Genomic DNA, 17,586 nt, shown 5'->3' on the forward strand with positions numbered 1-17,586 from the left:
AAAATATTATTCAAATCCGCACTGCTTCATCATTGATCACTTTCAAAATGGCGACACAGGAATTTGTCGATATTTTGGTTACTTTTTAAACCATATTTGGTAAATGAACGAGAACTATGAATATGGTTGAAATGCCATTGAAGAAAAATAACCATATTGACAGTTCTGCAGAAAAAAACCACAAAATGGTTACTTTTTAACCAAAAATGGTTAATTAAAAATGAGCATGTACAGACCAAACAACAAGCGATCAGCAAAAGACAGAAAAATAACTTAAAACTATTTATTTTACAATTCGTTGAAAATATAGTTGAGATAAAGTTAGTTTTAACATTTTTACGCCAATCAGATTCATGTCAGAAGCATGCTATAACTTCGATATAGTTTGAAACACACACAGGGAAGGAATTAAACATGAAAATTAGAATTATATTACTATTTTATAGATCAATTTTTTTTAAATTAAATTTGACGTAATAATAATAACTTAATTTTTAAAAAAAAATATTTTATCGGCTTTATCGGTGAAATGTTTTATTTTTTGAGATAGAATATTTAAGAATTGAAAGCTCATTTTTCACCATCATTCATGTTAATCTTCTCTATAATCATTCAATTCTTAAATATTCTTTCTCAAAGAATATAACATTTCACGGATATAGCCGATAGAATAATTTCACAAAAAAAAACGGTGATTAACTCTTCATTTCGATAAAAATTTAAACAACTTAAAAGATGTTGTATGCGAGTCAGCTAGTTTTTCAATTGTCAGATAGGACGGTTGTCAAATTACAAGTATCTAATTGATTCATGAATACACTTTAATTTACACCAATTTCGCTTAATGCCATCCGCATTTCGTCCAGTTCCATTTCCTCCTGTGTTCTAGACAGGCAAAAAACCCCACAATGAAAAATCTCCCACGGTTCGATAAAACTTCCCTCAAACAGAAAATTAAGCCAAACAAGGGGGATGAAGAAAAAGGAACAAATGAAAAAAAAACTCCAAACGAAGTCAACCTGGGCGATAATCAGCAGCGACAAAATTTGTCGCTTTAGCCAGAAGTCACACTTCTAGAGGAGACCCATTCTTGCTGATCGACAAAAGACAGTCGGGTCGTATAAAAGATGATGCTGGCTCAATGGGAGGATCAGTGTTAACATTCGCGGCGATCGATCTAGAACAATAGCAGTATCAAATATTTCGTTCACAATTCTCCTAAAGTAGTGGTTTGAATCGATCCTGGGAAAGGACATTTTCGATAGCAGTTGCTGTGATAAAGGATTCAAAGAAGAAAACAAAGCAAAATGATGAAGCTGGTGAGATATGTGTGATCTTCAAAAGGATACTAAGTGATTATTCGTGAAAATGGACTGATTTCATAAAGTGATAAAGAAAAATTGGACAAAATATTCGGAATCGGAAGAATCGGAATGATACCCTGATGCCTGTTTTTGAAAATTAGCAGTGAAAATCGGCTGTTAAGGATCATCATGGAAAACCTTAATTTCAAAAGGAAACAGAAAATCTTTACAATTACCGATTGTCAACAACTCATTTGAAAAGTGAAAATGTTGACTGAGATATCATGGAACACATTTCAAGCGAAGCAGTAGAAAATAGACCACGTTGCATACGAAAAATAATAAAATCAGTACAAATTCCTGTATTCTAATCTCAAATTAGTACAGTGAGCGAAATAAGAATAGCACCACTATGTGTTTTGCTTGTTAAAATATGAATGTTTGAAAATCACCATAACTTTCTTCTATAAGTTGTTTTGAATTGTTTAACGGATAAATCAAGCATAAGTTTACATTTTTTGGACGTTGCAATTGGCGTTGAGGACCAAAACTATGAAAAAAGGGTGCGAAATAAGAATAGCACCACCTGTGATTTTCAACAAAAACAAGAATATTTCTAAAAAATTTCTGTGTAAAAGTGAATAATAATGCTTGTTTGCTTTGTTTGAATAGATAACTGTATTTTAAGAAGTTTTCTAGAATTTCAAAGATTTTCAAAGATTTTAAAAGGGGGTTTTAAGAGATGCTCCTCAAGCGTTTAGGAATTTGATAATTGAGCAATAATACTTTATCAAACTGCTTTATTTCTTCATTATTATTCATTAGTATGATGCAAATTGGCGAAACATAGATTTGAGGCTGAATTTGAGTAAAAAAACAGGCTTCAAATTCAAAAATACTAATATTTTTAAATAGTCAAACGCTATTTCTCTAGTTTCAAGTCATAGATGGCAGCACTATCTTGCAATTAAACCGAATTGATGCCCATTTTCGAATATCTGGGATTAATTCAGGTGTGCTGGATGATTTTGGTAAAGAAATAAATACTTGGTACCGTGTGACCGCCTTGGAAATTCTAAGCTCACAATATCAAAAAATAAGAATTTCATCAAGGACTGATAAAAGTGAATTTTTTGGACCGACAATCAGAATAATTTTGTACTTTTCGATGGAGCTTGATGAACCAGATAACTAGCAGTATTATTGGTATGATTTGAAATTAAATCGGAAGTTGAGATGAGCAGGAATTTTGGCGGTGGTATATTCTTGTACTGGTGATTTTTTTTGCAAATCCGGAAAAGATTTCTGCAGCGTGAACTCCTACAAAACTGTGCTGGAAAACTACCTCGAAATGATGAATATGGGCCTAATTAAACCTGAAAAATCAATGTTGAGACTTAATTTGGTTTTAACGGCAAGGTAGTGCTGCCATCTATGATTTGAAACTGAAAAAAGTGATGTTAACCGAAAAAAATCGAAGTTTATGAATTCCAACTTGTTTTTTCTGATTTAAAATAAACCCAAAATGTTTGATTCATCATTTCACGTCATTCTAATGAAGAGAGTAAGTAGTTTGGTAAATAATTACAGCATAAATTAATCAAATTCCTTAGTTCTAGAAGAGCATCTCTTAAAACACCATTTTAAAACCTTTGAAAATCTTTGGAGTTCTAGAAAACTCCTTAAAATGCAGTTATCTATTTAAATAATTCGTAGAAGCATTACTATTCACATTTACACAGAAAATTTTTAGAAATATTCTTGTTTTTGTTGAAAAACACAAGTGGTGCTATTCTTATTTCGCACCCTTTTTTCTTAGTTTTGGTCCTCAACGCCAATTGCAACGTCCAAAAAAAGTAAACTTATGCTTGATTCATCCGTTAAACAATTCAAAACAACTTATAGAAGAAAATTTGGGTGATATTCAAACATTCATATTTTAACAAGCAAAACACATAGTGGTGCTATTCTTATTTCGCTCACTGTATTTATATTCCGATAAACAATTTTCAAACAAATTCTTTTTCAATTTGGATTACTTAGAGCAATTTCACTGGTGTTGGGAAAAAGTGTTAGATATGTTGACACTTGTAGCACATTTTGAAAATTTTACCATGAAAAAATGTTTTCAAGATCGGCGTTGTATTTTTTTACAGCACTGTTTTTACTTCAGCCGTTTTTGATATAACATTGCAATTTTAGCATCACAGCATGCGAATATAGAACACGTGTTATAAAAAAAACTTGAAGGTTGCAGATCTTGAAAATGATTTTGCATGGTAAAGTTTTCAAAATGTGCTGGAAGTTTCAAAATTTCTACCACTTTTGCACAACACGGGTGGATTTGCTCTTAGTTATTTTGATACATCATTGATTTTTTCTTTCAAATTCGAACTTCGTTCGGTTTGAAGATTTTCTCTGAGCTGCATTTCTATTTCGGAATTAGAATCATTCCCTGTTTCAATCCGTTTTTCTCACCGAATCCAAAATCATTTTCCAACAAACAAAGCAGCAGCCTTCCTCAATTGCGCTTCTTCTGTTCGTCTTATTTACCGGAACTGAATAATTCCAAAACAAACAAAGTAGCAGCTTTCAAATCTGCGCTTATCGCACCAACTTGGCCGTTGCACAGTAATCCGAAAGAACAAAAAGTTGATTTTTTTTCCTAGCGCATTTGTCTTTCATTTGATCTCTTAAGTGGCTTCAGAACATTTGCTATTTGAACATGCTTCATAACTTGAAATCATCAAAAATTGGTCATAGTCTATTATGAAAAAAATGAAAATTCTAACCTTTTTGTTTTAAACGATAGATAGAGATAGAGTTTTGATGTTTTCACAAAGTTTCAAATTTTTACGTACCGTCAACTGGGGCAACATGCAACAATTTTCAACTTCAATGGCTTCTAAAATCTTAATACATACAGATAATCATACCTCTTGTACATCAAAAGTTTTAAGGATGATGGGACACCAAATTGACGTTGTCAGAAAAAATTATTGGGTTAACCAGTTATTTTTAAATTTTGAAAAACATGCGATTTTCACCCTACTAAGAAAAAGGGGTAAGTTGCAACAAACTCTGTAATTTATGAAAAATTAAATGAAAACGATTGAAAAATCATAGTTTTTGATACATTTGTGATGTATTAACGCATAAAGCACCAATTGCAGTAATTTTTGGTTTTGTTCGAATTAAATTATACATTTTTTCTGTCAAAAATGTTTTCATGGAAAAAGTGTTAATCTGCTGCATACATTTAGGGGTGAAAATACTACAAAATATTCTATTATCTTAAATCATGTAAATAAATCTTAGGATGGATGAAATTTTAACGTAAACAAACGCATAATGCAAAACAATCATATCCCAGCATATGGAAACGCGATTTATGAGCTTTAGTTCTGATTTGCATTTTGTTGCATTTTGCCCCAGACAGCTAACTGAATTATAAAAATATTTATTTAAAAAAATTTGGAGATTGTCCGAATAATAAGTATATACCAACAGTGTTGGTATAGGATAATGAAAGCAATATAAAGTTTGTAGGGTATATCATTAAGCCAATCCGTCATACTAGGTAAAGTTTTTTACGGCATCGAAAAATGTAAAAATTTGTACATCTATTGCTCGATTTTTTAAATTTTTTATGAGAATCCAAAACTTTAAAAAACTCTTACGCGATGTTAAAAACTATGTCATCATCAATTCGTTATCATTCAATGATAACTTTATTACAGTATATTGAAATAAAAATTGAATGAGTGTTGTGGGTTACAAATGTTGCATCTAACCCTGCTTTTGCATGATGCCCCGTTTGACGGTATTCTATAAGTTTGTAACATAAAGCAAAGCTCTATCTATTGAAACAAAAATCTTAGAATTTTCAATTTTACTATTTTTTGATAATTTTAAGTTATGAAGCATGTTTAAAATGCAAATGTTCTGAAGCCACTTAAGAGCTCAAATGAAAGACAAAGGCGCTAGGAAAAAAGTTCCACTTTAAGCCCTTTCGGATCACTGTGCATTGCACAGTGGTCAAAAATGCAAAAAAAGTTATAAGCGTTCATTTTAATTTTTAGGCTATTGATGTCTTCAGAGAAGTTTTTAATTAAAATTAGTTCCATAATAATATATAATTATAAATTTTTTTCTGATAAATATCCCTAGAAGTGGAATCAATTTTCTAACTTTTCTGTCATTGATCCTAGCTATTTGGAGACTGGAGAATTACGTTTTACAAACTTGAATGTTCATCAAAGATATGTATTTTAATGAGTTAAAAAGTTAAATTTACGGAAAAAGCTATTGTTAAAAAACTGATTTTAAGAGCTTCTTTACTATAACTAAGCCTATAATTGAAAAATAATCATATTTGAAACTTGTCACCTGAAACAAAGTTGTATACAATTTTATTTTGAACAAGTTTGTCGAATACTTAACAGATGATAGAACTTTTATCTCATTTCTAGGGGGATTAATAAGAAATAATTATATTTTATTATAAACTTCTCCGAAGACACCAATAACCTGAAATGTAAAAAAAGTTATAAGCAGTGATCAGGTTTTTTGCACTTTTTACCACTTTGCATTTTCGTGAACTGACGATTAATCTGAACAAAATTCAGAATTTCGCTTTAACACGTCCCTCTCTTACACAATTAGGTCGTTTACTGATTTGTATTTCTGTTTACATTTTGAAGCATCTGTATGAGTGTGGCCACATATTTGTATTATTTGATATTGAATATTTAAACTCATTCATTAACGTGGTTGAAGGCTACAAAACGATTCGACTTTTGCTTTAAGAAATATTAAAGATCAAGAAATGTCAAATACAATACCGTCAACTGGGGCAACATGCAACAATTTTCAACTTCAATGGCTTCTAAAATCTAAATGCTTACAGATAATCATACCTCTTGTACATCAAAAGTTTTAAGGTTGATGGGACACCAAACTGACATGGTCAGAAAAATTATTGGTTTCCCCAGTTATTTTTAAATTTACAAAAACCTGCGATTTTCACCCTACTAAGAAAAAGGGGTAAGTTGCAACAAACTCTGTAATTTATGAAAAATTAAATGAAAACGATTGAAAAATCATAGTTTTTGATACATTTGTGATGTATTAACGCATAAAGCACCAATTGCAGTAAATTTTGGTTTTGTTCGAATTAAATTTTTAATTTTTTCTGACAAAAATGTTTTTAAGAAAAAAGTGTTAATCTGCTGCATACATTTAGGGGTAAAAAATACTACAAAATGTTCTATTAGCTCAAATCATGAAAATAAATCTAGGAATGGATGAAATTTTAATCATAACTAACGCATAATGCAAAACAATCATATCCTAGCATATGGAAACCCGATTTATGAGATTTAGTTCCGATTTGCTTTTTGTTGCATTTTACCCCAGACGGGTAACTGAATTATAAAAATATTTATTTAAAAAAATTGAGTGATTGTTCGAAAAATATTTCCACATGATCAATGTTGGTATAGGATGAGGAAACCAGTATAAAGTTTGGAGGTGATATTATCAAGCCAATCCGTCATACTGGGTAAAGTTTTTTACGGCATCGAAAAATGTTAAAAATTGGACATTCATTGTTCGATTTTTCAAATTTTATAAGAAAATCAAAAACCAGTGGTCGGAAAATCGCTCAAGAAAAGCAATCAGGAATGGTTTCTAGCTAGAATGATGCTACCTCCGAGTGCTGTGATACGCACGTGGTAAAAGTACCCATTGAATATATGTCGAAAATCAACACTAACTTGATACAAGAAGATATACCATGCCCCACCGGAGGCTACCGTTGCTATTCGTTACGTGGCTAATCGACGGTGATCGACATACTTGGTGATACATTTTGAACGTCGCTCCCTCAATCATTCCCGAACGTCTATCCTCGCATCATTGTTGATAATGCTCGTTATTGATAGACGATCATTAATGTTTCAAAAGGAAAAATCTGAATAAATACCAGGACCACATGTTCAAAAAAGCTGTAGCACATGCTGGACAGTTCATTGCGGTTACCTAGTCATGATTTTGTCCTTCTAGGCAAAACGAAAAATAAAAAATCATCTGATAGCCTACATAGATCGCTCAGAACTGATATATATCAGTTATGATCCTAAAGGTTGAAAGTCGTTAGGGGAAGGAAATCAGCATCGAGACGTTCGTTGCTGATAGTCTGCGTCCTTTTTTACCTCATCATGTATCGCAAAAGTGTTTCAAATACAGAAGCGTCGTTGTCATGCATGATTGTTTGTATGATTTGGTTGAAGAAGGAAAATTTGACTGCTTTGATTTTTTGGCTCTGAATGTAGTCAAGCATGGCTCAGTGAAAATGATTGATTTTCGAAAGCATGTCAAAAACTTAAAAAAAAAACTATCTTAGGATTCAAGAAACTGTGTCACTATCATTTTGTAATCATAAAAAGATAACTTTATCTCATTACATTAAATTAAAAATTGAATCTTTGTGGTGTTATATAAATGTTGCATTCAACCCCGCTGTTGCATGATGCCCCGTTTGACGGTATATTTTAAAATTTCATCAAAATTCCCGTATTTTAAAAAATTGGAAAAGAAATAACTTAAAGAAAACTTTTATCTCAGAAGTAAAAGTTACGCACGGTCTTAGGGAAAATTTATCATATAATTAAAATCTTTTTTTTTTTCAAAATTTTGTTCATACAAAGTTTTGCCTAAAAATGCACTCATTCATGTTTTGAAATTTCAACCTATCTTCAATAGTTATCTCGAAAACGCGAGCTGATAGGGTAAAAACTATTTCTCAATTGGAATTAGCGCAAATGAAAAAATATTTTTCCGTTGATTTTCCTGGTTGTCAAAATTTTTTCAACACGCATTCGGGCTGGACAAATCTGGACTATTTTATCTAAATACCTAGCAAAATCCGAGTATTTAATTAAAAAATTGCCGACCAAAAATCCGAGCAAAATGTGGGCAAAATTTTGCAAAACCTGTGAAGAAATGCTGAATAAAAATCAGGAAAAAAAACTATTGAGCAATTTGTTGAGTGTCGAGTAGTAAATAATCAAGGAAAGGTGATATGAACCGATGCCAAAAGTGCAGTTGAGATAGAGAGAGATTTTTGCTCATTTTTTAAAGGCCGCTGGAAACTGAATATTAGATCATTTAGACTTGTTTTCGAATGTGAAAGTATCAATAAGGACTGAAGTTACTAATTTTCCGAATAAAGTGAATGAATCCAGACAAAAAATGGGCACTGTTCCCAAATTTTGTTATAAAATATCTGGGCATACCCGGATGAAACCGGGCAATCTCGCAACCTTAGTTTAAGTGGTTTAACTATGTATTTTTTTCAGTGAAGTAAAATCATTCATGAGTATGAGCGAATTGATGGCTATCATTGTTGTAACTTTTTTTTGAGAACAATTTCCTTCATTTGCTCACAGGCTGATCATTATTTCCTTTTCCAAACTATCTCAGATCGTTTCTCTGTCCGTCCTGATTGCCCTGACCGTGGCCGCCCCTGCCTCCAACCCAGATGATGCGAATGCCACCATCTTGACACAGGAAAACGTCCAGGAACCAGATGGAACCTACGCGTGGAAATTCTCCAGCAGCAACGGCATTCAGGCTGAAGAAAGTGGCAAGGGAGGAGAATCGGTGCAAGGATCCGCCTCCTGGGTCGGCGATGACGGAGTGCCAATTGTGCTGACATACACCGCCGATGAAAATGGTTTCCACCCACAGGGAGCGCATCTGCCCACTCCACCACCAATCCCAGACTATATCCTTCGGGCTCTGAAATACATCGAAGCCCACTCACAGAACAACTAAGTTATTACTGTCGACGACTTCCAGAATGGTGGAAGTTAGTATGGACCCTCTCTACTACCAGCTCATCAACACGATTGGGGAAAGCTTGGGTGAACATCGAGATTTTTTGTTTGAATGGTTTCTCCAGCGCAACGTAATAATTCAACTACTGCCACTTACTGCACTACAGTCATCTCAATGTACATTTATTTTGCTCTAGAAAATAATTTTGTATAGCCTTAGTGATAATAAATAAACCTATATTTAAAACTAATTTAAAAGTTTCTTTATTTCTTTGTACCGTAATATAGGATGAATTGGGACACAAAATGGGAAAATTAGTTTCGATTCAGTACAAAGAAGTGCGTTGATTTGTTGCGTCGAAGCATGATTCCAAATTGCAAATTCCATGATCACTGGCGTAGCTAAGCAGAACAAGTTCTACCTCGCCAATGGTTGCTACTCCGTGATTGATCGAGGCCATCAGTTTTGTGGAAGGGCCAAAAGAATGGTGCTTGGAACTAGCAGTTCATTCACAATGCACAAAATTCATGCTCTCCCTTCGATAATGATCAATAACGGCGCCGGCCACGTCCTAGTAGTCAATGAGGAATGAAGGAAAGATTATTAGTAGGATACTTTCTAGGATCAATTAACAACCTTTTGTCCCTAAATATTTAAACGACTAATTTTGAAAAATTCAGATAAAAAGGTAAGTCAATATCACCAACTGCGAATCTGTATCCAAATATCCATGGGAAGAGTTGTGTTAGTAGAGGAAAGGTTATAGATCAGGATCCATTTTGGTGAATGGTGCGATCGAGTTTCCCTACACCTCCCATGCTCCTAGATTTTTTCTAAGGAAACTCCTATTTCTATCTTTGAGGCAGTGATAAGAAGTTAAATAGTAGAGTAAAAAATATGTTTGAATTTTCTTTAAACTTACTTGTTTCCTATTTCTTGTTCCTGATACACTAATGTGTTTTCAAAAACGACCGTTTAGAGTAAAGATACTTCTATTAAACTTCGAAGAATATTTACAAGGAGATATTCAAAATATTAAAATGTTGATGATGGATGAAGCGAATCTCCTTTTTTTCTTTTTAAATTTTTTACTTGTTATGTAGGGTGTGAAAATTGAATAAGATCGTTTTTGTGAAACTAACTCCTTGAAATTTAACTCTTTGCCTTATATTGATTTCACGATTGCACGGAGAGAACAAATCAATCAAGAAAGTTGGTTATTCATAGCCGTATTCATAGTAAACTAGTGAGATATTCACTTAAGTAGCTAATTTAGGCTTACTTTTAACATCAGTAACATTACTTTTTATAAAAAAGTTACTCATTACATTCTTATTTGACTGCGTTATCTTTCTAACTTAAATCATCTATGAATATGCATTTCTTATTCTTTAAGTTTTGTTTGTTGTTTTTTTATCATGTCTGTGAATGTAAATTCCAATTCCTTAACTTAGATCTATACTGTTGTTTCTGTTTAATGATTCCCTTGTTAAGGAATGTATTATATTTAATCTTTACATGAGAAGAATGCCGGCCCAGAATTTGGTATCAAAAATCCTATTTAACATACATGGTAAAAAAGATTTTTTGGGGAGAAAATCAGTTGATAAATATTTTTCATTTCAGTCACTATGTAAAATCTTATAGGTATGTGTAAAAATTGACTACACTATTTCATTATAGAAAACTAGCTGATCCCATACGAACTCCGTTTCGCTTTCAACTTGAAATACACAGAAAAAAAATCTGAATCCTTAACGACACTGAAATTGAAAACCTTTATTATTACATGACATGGAACGCGATTTATTTTTTGTAAATTTACAAAATAAAAACGGTTGAATCCTTAACAGCACTGAATTCTAATGACACAAATATTACTTGACACGGAACGCGATTATTTGATGCAAATTTACATCACATATGATGTAAATAAAAAGAAGCATCACATACGACGGAATTTTCAGTACGAATTAAATATTACACGTCTTAATATTTTACATGTCTTTCAAATTTTACACGTCTGTTGAAGATTACAGACGTGTAATATTCAACTCGAACTGAAAATTCCATCATATGTGATACTTCTTTTTCGTTACATCATATTTGATGTAATTTTACAATTTTTTTTTGGTCACACGAAATTATCAACAACACTGAATTGGAAATTTCTCAAAATTACACGACATGAAATATTACAATACACTGAACGTGATAATGTCATGTAAAATTATAAACTGTGAAGAACAAGACCAGACAAATGTGACAAAAACTGTTAAGCCAAGTCGTGCGCCAAAGTATTTTCCCCGCGCGCGAGTAAGTTAATCGGTGTTGATGGTTCCCGGAGATATCCGAGGCACAATTTTCCCGTATGTTTGGATAACGTGCCGCTATTAAGCCTACCCCCATTCTGAAGGATGCGGTTCTGGAAGCGGATCCACGGTGTTCAACATTGGATCCGGTACTTCGCGGAAAAAAATAAAAGAAATAAAATATAATGTGTGTTAAAAAAAATTTTGCCGCTTAATAAAATGAATCATATTAATTATAGATGAGTTTTATTTTTATTAAGAGATCAGTATTGAATCATATTAACAATAAATAAAACAAAACAAATTCCAATTGGAAAGTTTTTCTTCCAACATTCAGTGATTTTATAATTTACATCATTTTTATTTTACACGTTGCTAAATTTTACATCATTTTTTATTTTACACGTTGCAAAATTTTACTGGCGTGTAATTTCCAACTAGCACTCAATCTTCCTTCATATATGATGCTTCTTTTTATCTACATCATATGTGATGTAATTTTACAGATTTTTTTGGTAGTGTGTATGTCATGAACTGTTTGTATGAAAGTCAACTGCCAAGCATTTTCCAGATGCACTTCCGAATTCATTGTTAAGTAATAATTGCAAAAATATTGGTCGAGCACATTTTCTGTAGTCTACTACTAAATTTGAAATCAGGGATCAATTGACCGTCCAACCCCCCCCCCCCCCCCCTCCCCCCGTGTATAAATTTAAACTCGATCGTTGCATAACAACGCATTTATTGCCAAAAAGTTAAACCCCTTTTTGGGGGCCTCTTATGCAATCTTTGATATCTGAAATCGATTACCCGTCCCTCAAAACTCCCGTGTGCAAATTTTGAAAGCATTCTATTCCATGATAACGCCAAAATTGATAAAATCAGTGAAAAATTAATTTATATGGACAACTTTTTCCGTGGACCCCTGGCAAAACATTTGACATCTGAAATCGGTTGCCCGTCCCTGAAAACTACCGTTTGCCAATTTTCATCCCAATCCGATGTATAATAACGACAATATCGTAAAAATATTGAAAAGGTCATATGGACGACCCCCTTTGCTAGCCCCTTACACTAAATTTAATATTTGAAATCGATTGACCGTCCCTCAAAACTATCGTGTACCAATTTTCATCTGAATCCGATGTATAATAACGACATTATCACATTAACAGTGAAGAGTTAATAAGGACGACCCCTTTGGCCGACCCCTTACTTTAATTTTGATGAGTGAAATCTATTGTTTGTCCCTAATAACTTCTATGTGCAAATTTTCATCCCAATCCAATGTATATAAACGTCATTATCACTAAGATATTGAAAAGTTGATATGGACGACCCCTTTTGCCGGCCCCTTACACAAAATTGTATACCTCAAATTGATTGCTCGTCTTTCAAAACACTCATGTGCAAATTTTCAACACAATCCGACGAAAAATGACGTCAATATCGCGAAAACAATATTTGTCTTGTGTGGACGACCCCCTTCAGAAGAGGTCATCCGAAAATCTGAAAACATTTTTCATCTTTCCTAGTCCTAATGAGCATCCATGCCAAATTTCAGACTTCTAGCTCTGAAAACGGCTGAGTCTATAGAGGACAAACAAACAAACAAACATACAGAAATTGCTTTTTATATATGTACTAGCTGATCCCATACGAACTCCGTTTCGCTATCAACTTGGAATATGTCATGAACAGTTTGTATGAAAGTCAATTGCCAAGCATTTTCCAGATGCACTTCCGAATTCATTGTTAAGTAATAATTGCAAAAATATTGGACGATCATTTTTTCGGTCGTCTGCTACTAAATTTGAAATCAGCGATCAATTGACCGTGCCACAAAAACCTGTGTATAAATTTCGCCTCGATCGTTGCATAACAACGACATTATTGTGAAAAAGTTTAGCCCCTTTCGGTGGCCTCTTATACAATCTCTGATATCTGAAATCGATTACCCGTCCCGTGTGCAAATTTTCAAAGCAATCCATTGCATAATAACGTCAATATTGCTAAAAACAGTGAAAAGTTATTTTATATGGACGACCCCTTTCGACGACCCCTGGCAAAACATTTGACATCTGAAATCGATTGCTCGTCCCTGAAAACTACCGTGTGCAAATTTTCATCCCAATCCGATATATAATAACGATAATATCGCAAAAATATTGAAAGGTTATTATGGACGACCCCCTTTGCCGGCCCCTTACACTGAATTTAATACCTGAAATCCATTGCTCGTCTCTTAAAACTCTCGTGTAGCAACTTTCATGTGAATCCGATGTATAACAACGATAATATCACATCAACAGTGAATAGTTAACATGGACGACCCCTTTGGCCGACCCCTGATTTTAGTTTGCATAAGTGAAATCAGTTGTTTGTCCCTTATAACTCCCATGTGCAAATTTTCATCTCAATCCGATGTATAAAACCGTCAATGTCACTAAGATACTGAAAATTTAGTATGGACGACCCCTTTTTGCCGGTCCCTTACACTGGATTTAATAACTCAAATCGATTGCACGTCACTCAAAACTATCGTGTACCAATTTTCATCCCAATCCGATGTATAATAACGTCAATATCGCATAAACAGTGAATAGTTATAATATGGACGACCCTTATGGCCGACCCCTTACAAAAAATTTGACGCCTGAAACCAATTGCTCGTCTTTTTAAACACTGATGTGCAAATTTTGAACACGATCCGACAAAAAGTGACGTCAATATCGCGAAAACAATATTTGTCTTGTATGGACGACCCCCTTCAGAAGGGGTCATCCGAAAATCTAAAAACATTTTTCATCATTCCTGGTCCTAATGAGCATCCATGCCAAATTTCAGATCTCTAGCTCTTAAGACGGCTGAGTCTATAGAGGACAAACAAACAAACAAACAAACAAACAAACAAACATACAGAAATTGCTTTTTATATATATAGAAGAAGATATAGAAAATAAAAAACTCTGAGGCCGATGTATTATAATTATGATTAATTCAATCAGATAAAATACCTAATTATTTTCTTCTACTGAATATAACTCTAAAACTCACACTTGAAAATTTTAATTCTAATTTTGAAGCAACAATTTGGTATTGATATTCTTGTTCGTAAATTTAACGATTGATTTTATTCCCCAATTTACGCACTTGCACCCTGAGGGTCGGAATATTCAAAGAACTTCTACAACAAAACTTTCTGTGTTTCTTGAAGAGTAAGATTCAACGGCTTTTAAAATGTATAGTTATCATATTTATGGTTCATATGCCCTATAAATTAGATGTCAAAAAGCTCCTTTACAACTGCACATTTGAATTAAATAAAATATAAACTCATTTCCAGGAGGTAAAATTGATCAAATTCAATTTTTTTAAATGCAGTTTTGTAGATAATTGGATGTTCAAAAAAGTTTCCAAATAAAGTACTTAAACAATTTTTGACCTAGGAGAATTGCTAAAGGGGTGCTGGTACAAGTTTTTTGCGTCATAACGTCAAGCAAAATGTACACTTGTTTAGTTTATTACTCTATTTACAATTAAAGAAATTGAAAACCTTTGTAATCATCGAGATTTTTCAAAAATTATAAGGTTTCAAAAATCGGTTCAGCAGCTCATGAAATACACCTACGCAAAGATCCGTCGCCACGTAGGAGAGATAAGGGCATAACGATCTCCCTTAGCGAACTGATGATCCCTCTTTTTTTAAATAAATAGGTATTTTATCAATTAAATTTTCACGAGGAACAGTTTTGTAGTTCCTAAAGTATCAACCACTAAGTGGAAACGACTATAATCGAAACAAAAAAAAACAAAAAAAAAAACAAACAAAAAAATGTATGGGTGTGTGTGAATTGTTTGTATTGTACGAACAGATATACATTTCTCTATTATTGCTTTGTTTGATGGATCTAAGCCTCACCTTTTAGTGCAAAATACATCGATCATGAATGGCCAATGAAAAAAAAATCACCTCGACCAGGAATCCAACTCGTGTCTTCTGATTATCTCTCCGACACCTAGCCAATAGGCCAAATCGACAGATGAATCAAGTCAGGCTGTAGCTCTATAATTCAGTTGACTCCATCGAATTGAATTCGCTGCTAGATTCTACGGAACAAAATGCTCATCCTGCCCCGATTAATGGTGCAGGGATGAGTTACGCAGCCCGTGGGCTGCCTGTGGCCCTCGAGATATGCTTATGCGGCCCTTTGTTCGAAGCCTTTCTCAAATTGAATTTACTTCACGATTTTTTTTCTACGATTAATTGTTAATTATCATCGAATACAAGTTCATACTAAACTAAAAAAAACTATACTTGAGCAAGTTGAACAAATGTGTACTTTCCCTTTTTTTTACTTATTCCACTTAAACTTTTAAATGAATGAACTTTTAAATTTTTATGAAAGCGGTTCGGAGAATCAAACAAAAAATCGGTAGGCTACCAGGCATTACTTTGTCCGTTGGTAAAGTTAATATTTTTTTCTGGATACTAAGAAATTAAATTATTATATCGAATTCGGAGAAGGCTTGTTCTGTTCTGTGTACATACTAAAATAAAAAACCAATAAAATGGGAAATATTTTCGTTAAGACTAGGTGAACGATTTTTATGTTATCGACTTGACTCAGAATCAAAAATTTGAGAAAATACCCTGAACTCACGACAAACACAATAATTGTGGCGACTATATACGATGCTATTTTTAGAAATTCGCAAAAATATCATACAAAACATCGATAAATTGAGTCATTTGACTGAAAAATTTGCGTTCCATGTCACCAAGGTCATAAGGATTTCATAATCTGCATCGTTCAGAAAGCCTATTACAAAGATATCTATATTAAATTAAGAAAATCCATGAAATCCGTAAAAAAAAAACTTTAGAATCAAGTCTGAAGTTTTGTCAAATTCACCTAAAACCCTGTGAATTAATTATTTTTTTTTGTGGTTTTGAGTTTTGACATCCTTGCTCAACATCTCAATGCAATGATCTTATACGAACCTTCAAACTGAAAAACAGTTGGTTCACAGTTGGTAGGGAAAAAACGGGTCTACGAGTAAAAAATTTAAATTGTAAAAATTTTCTCGAATATATGCACAGAGAAGAAGATTTCAAGTTGAAGTTTAAGTTGAACGTCTAGAAGACAGTGATTTTCTTAAAATATATTTATCTCACTGTTAAATTAGCGCCCTTCTTAAAGTGGCCATTATGCCCTCATCTCCCCTAGGTACAAAAAAACTCGAACAAAAATACAATCTTTAATATCTCGGGAACTAGGAATTTAAAAATTTTAATTAACTTTGCATGAGAAAACTTACGTTGTAATTTCAGATCTATTATTTGACGTTTTAAAGGTCATTTTTCAAATTTCAAAATCTTTGCAACAAGTATTTCTCGCGTTAGCTTTCATTACATCGTATGGAATATCTAAAGAATTCACAGAAAAGCACTGCAAAAGTTATCAAAACAAATTTAAAATTTTTATCTTACATATAGAATATGATGTCCAGGCTACAAATATCCTAAATGGAAAGAAGTTGCAACTAGTTTTTGTTAGTTTTTTAATTTTTCGTAATAAAACTCTTTGTTTACATTTTGTTTCATACGACGCAATGAAAGCTCACGCGAGATTTTTTCATTTTTCTATGACTTTTAAGTTCGAAGATATCGTTCTCAAAATTCCAGGATTTGTATAGTGGACCATAACAAGTGTATCTGCCAAGTTTGGCTTATTTTTTCGCTGTGCGCACTTGACCTGGAATGATCCCCCTCCCACCAATCCAAAACCAGTTATCCATCTTCCTTATCCATAATTTAAGTAAAGATAATTAAACTAACACTTTTCGATTAATACTCTCCACGTGTTTAAATGAAATTTCCGTTAAAACTGATCAACTGCTCGTAGCAACCATATTTTTTTAAATTGTGTGCAATGTTTCATTCAACTCGCAGAAAGGCGCTCACCGGTTTTAACCGGTAGTTGTAGAACTCATCTGATGTGCTTAATGTGATAAACAGAAGCTTTCTAATGAGCGAAGCTACAGCCTTCTTTCGGGCGTTTACGAGCCCAACCGTTTCGTCGGGTGGCTTCCAGCTTGCTTTGATGTTCTCATCCAAAAACGGC

At 33.3% G+C, this 17,586-nt stretch overlaps 1 protein-coding gene across 1 annotated transcript; it reads left to right on the forward strand.

Annotated features, from left to right (window-relative positions):
* Nucleotides 1-1,182: 1,182 nt before the first annotated feature.
* On the forward strand, nucleotides 1,183-9,331 carry LOC129755787 (endocuticle structural glycoprotein SgAbd-8-like). Its single transcript, XM_055752442.1, has 2 exons — nucleotides 1,183-1,319; nucleotides 8,790-9,331. The coding sequence occupies exons 1-2, from the start codon at nucleotides 1,308-1,310 to the stop codon at nucleotides 9,141-9,143; spliced, it is 366 nt and encodes a 121-aa protein (XP_055608417.1). The 5' UTR covers nucleotides 1,183-1,307; the 3' UTR covers nucleotides 9,144-9,331.
* Nucleotides 9,332-17,586: the final 8,255 nt, after the last annotated feature.

Source organism: Uranotaenia lowii, chromosome 3, assembly GCF_029784155.1.
Source record: "Uranotaenia lowii strain MFRU-FL chromosome 3, ASM2978415v1, whole genome shotgun sequence".
Classification (NCBI taxonomy): domain Eukaryota; kingdom Metazoa; phylum Arthropoda; class Insecta; order Diptera; family Culicidae; genus Uranotaenia; species Uranotaenia lowii.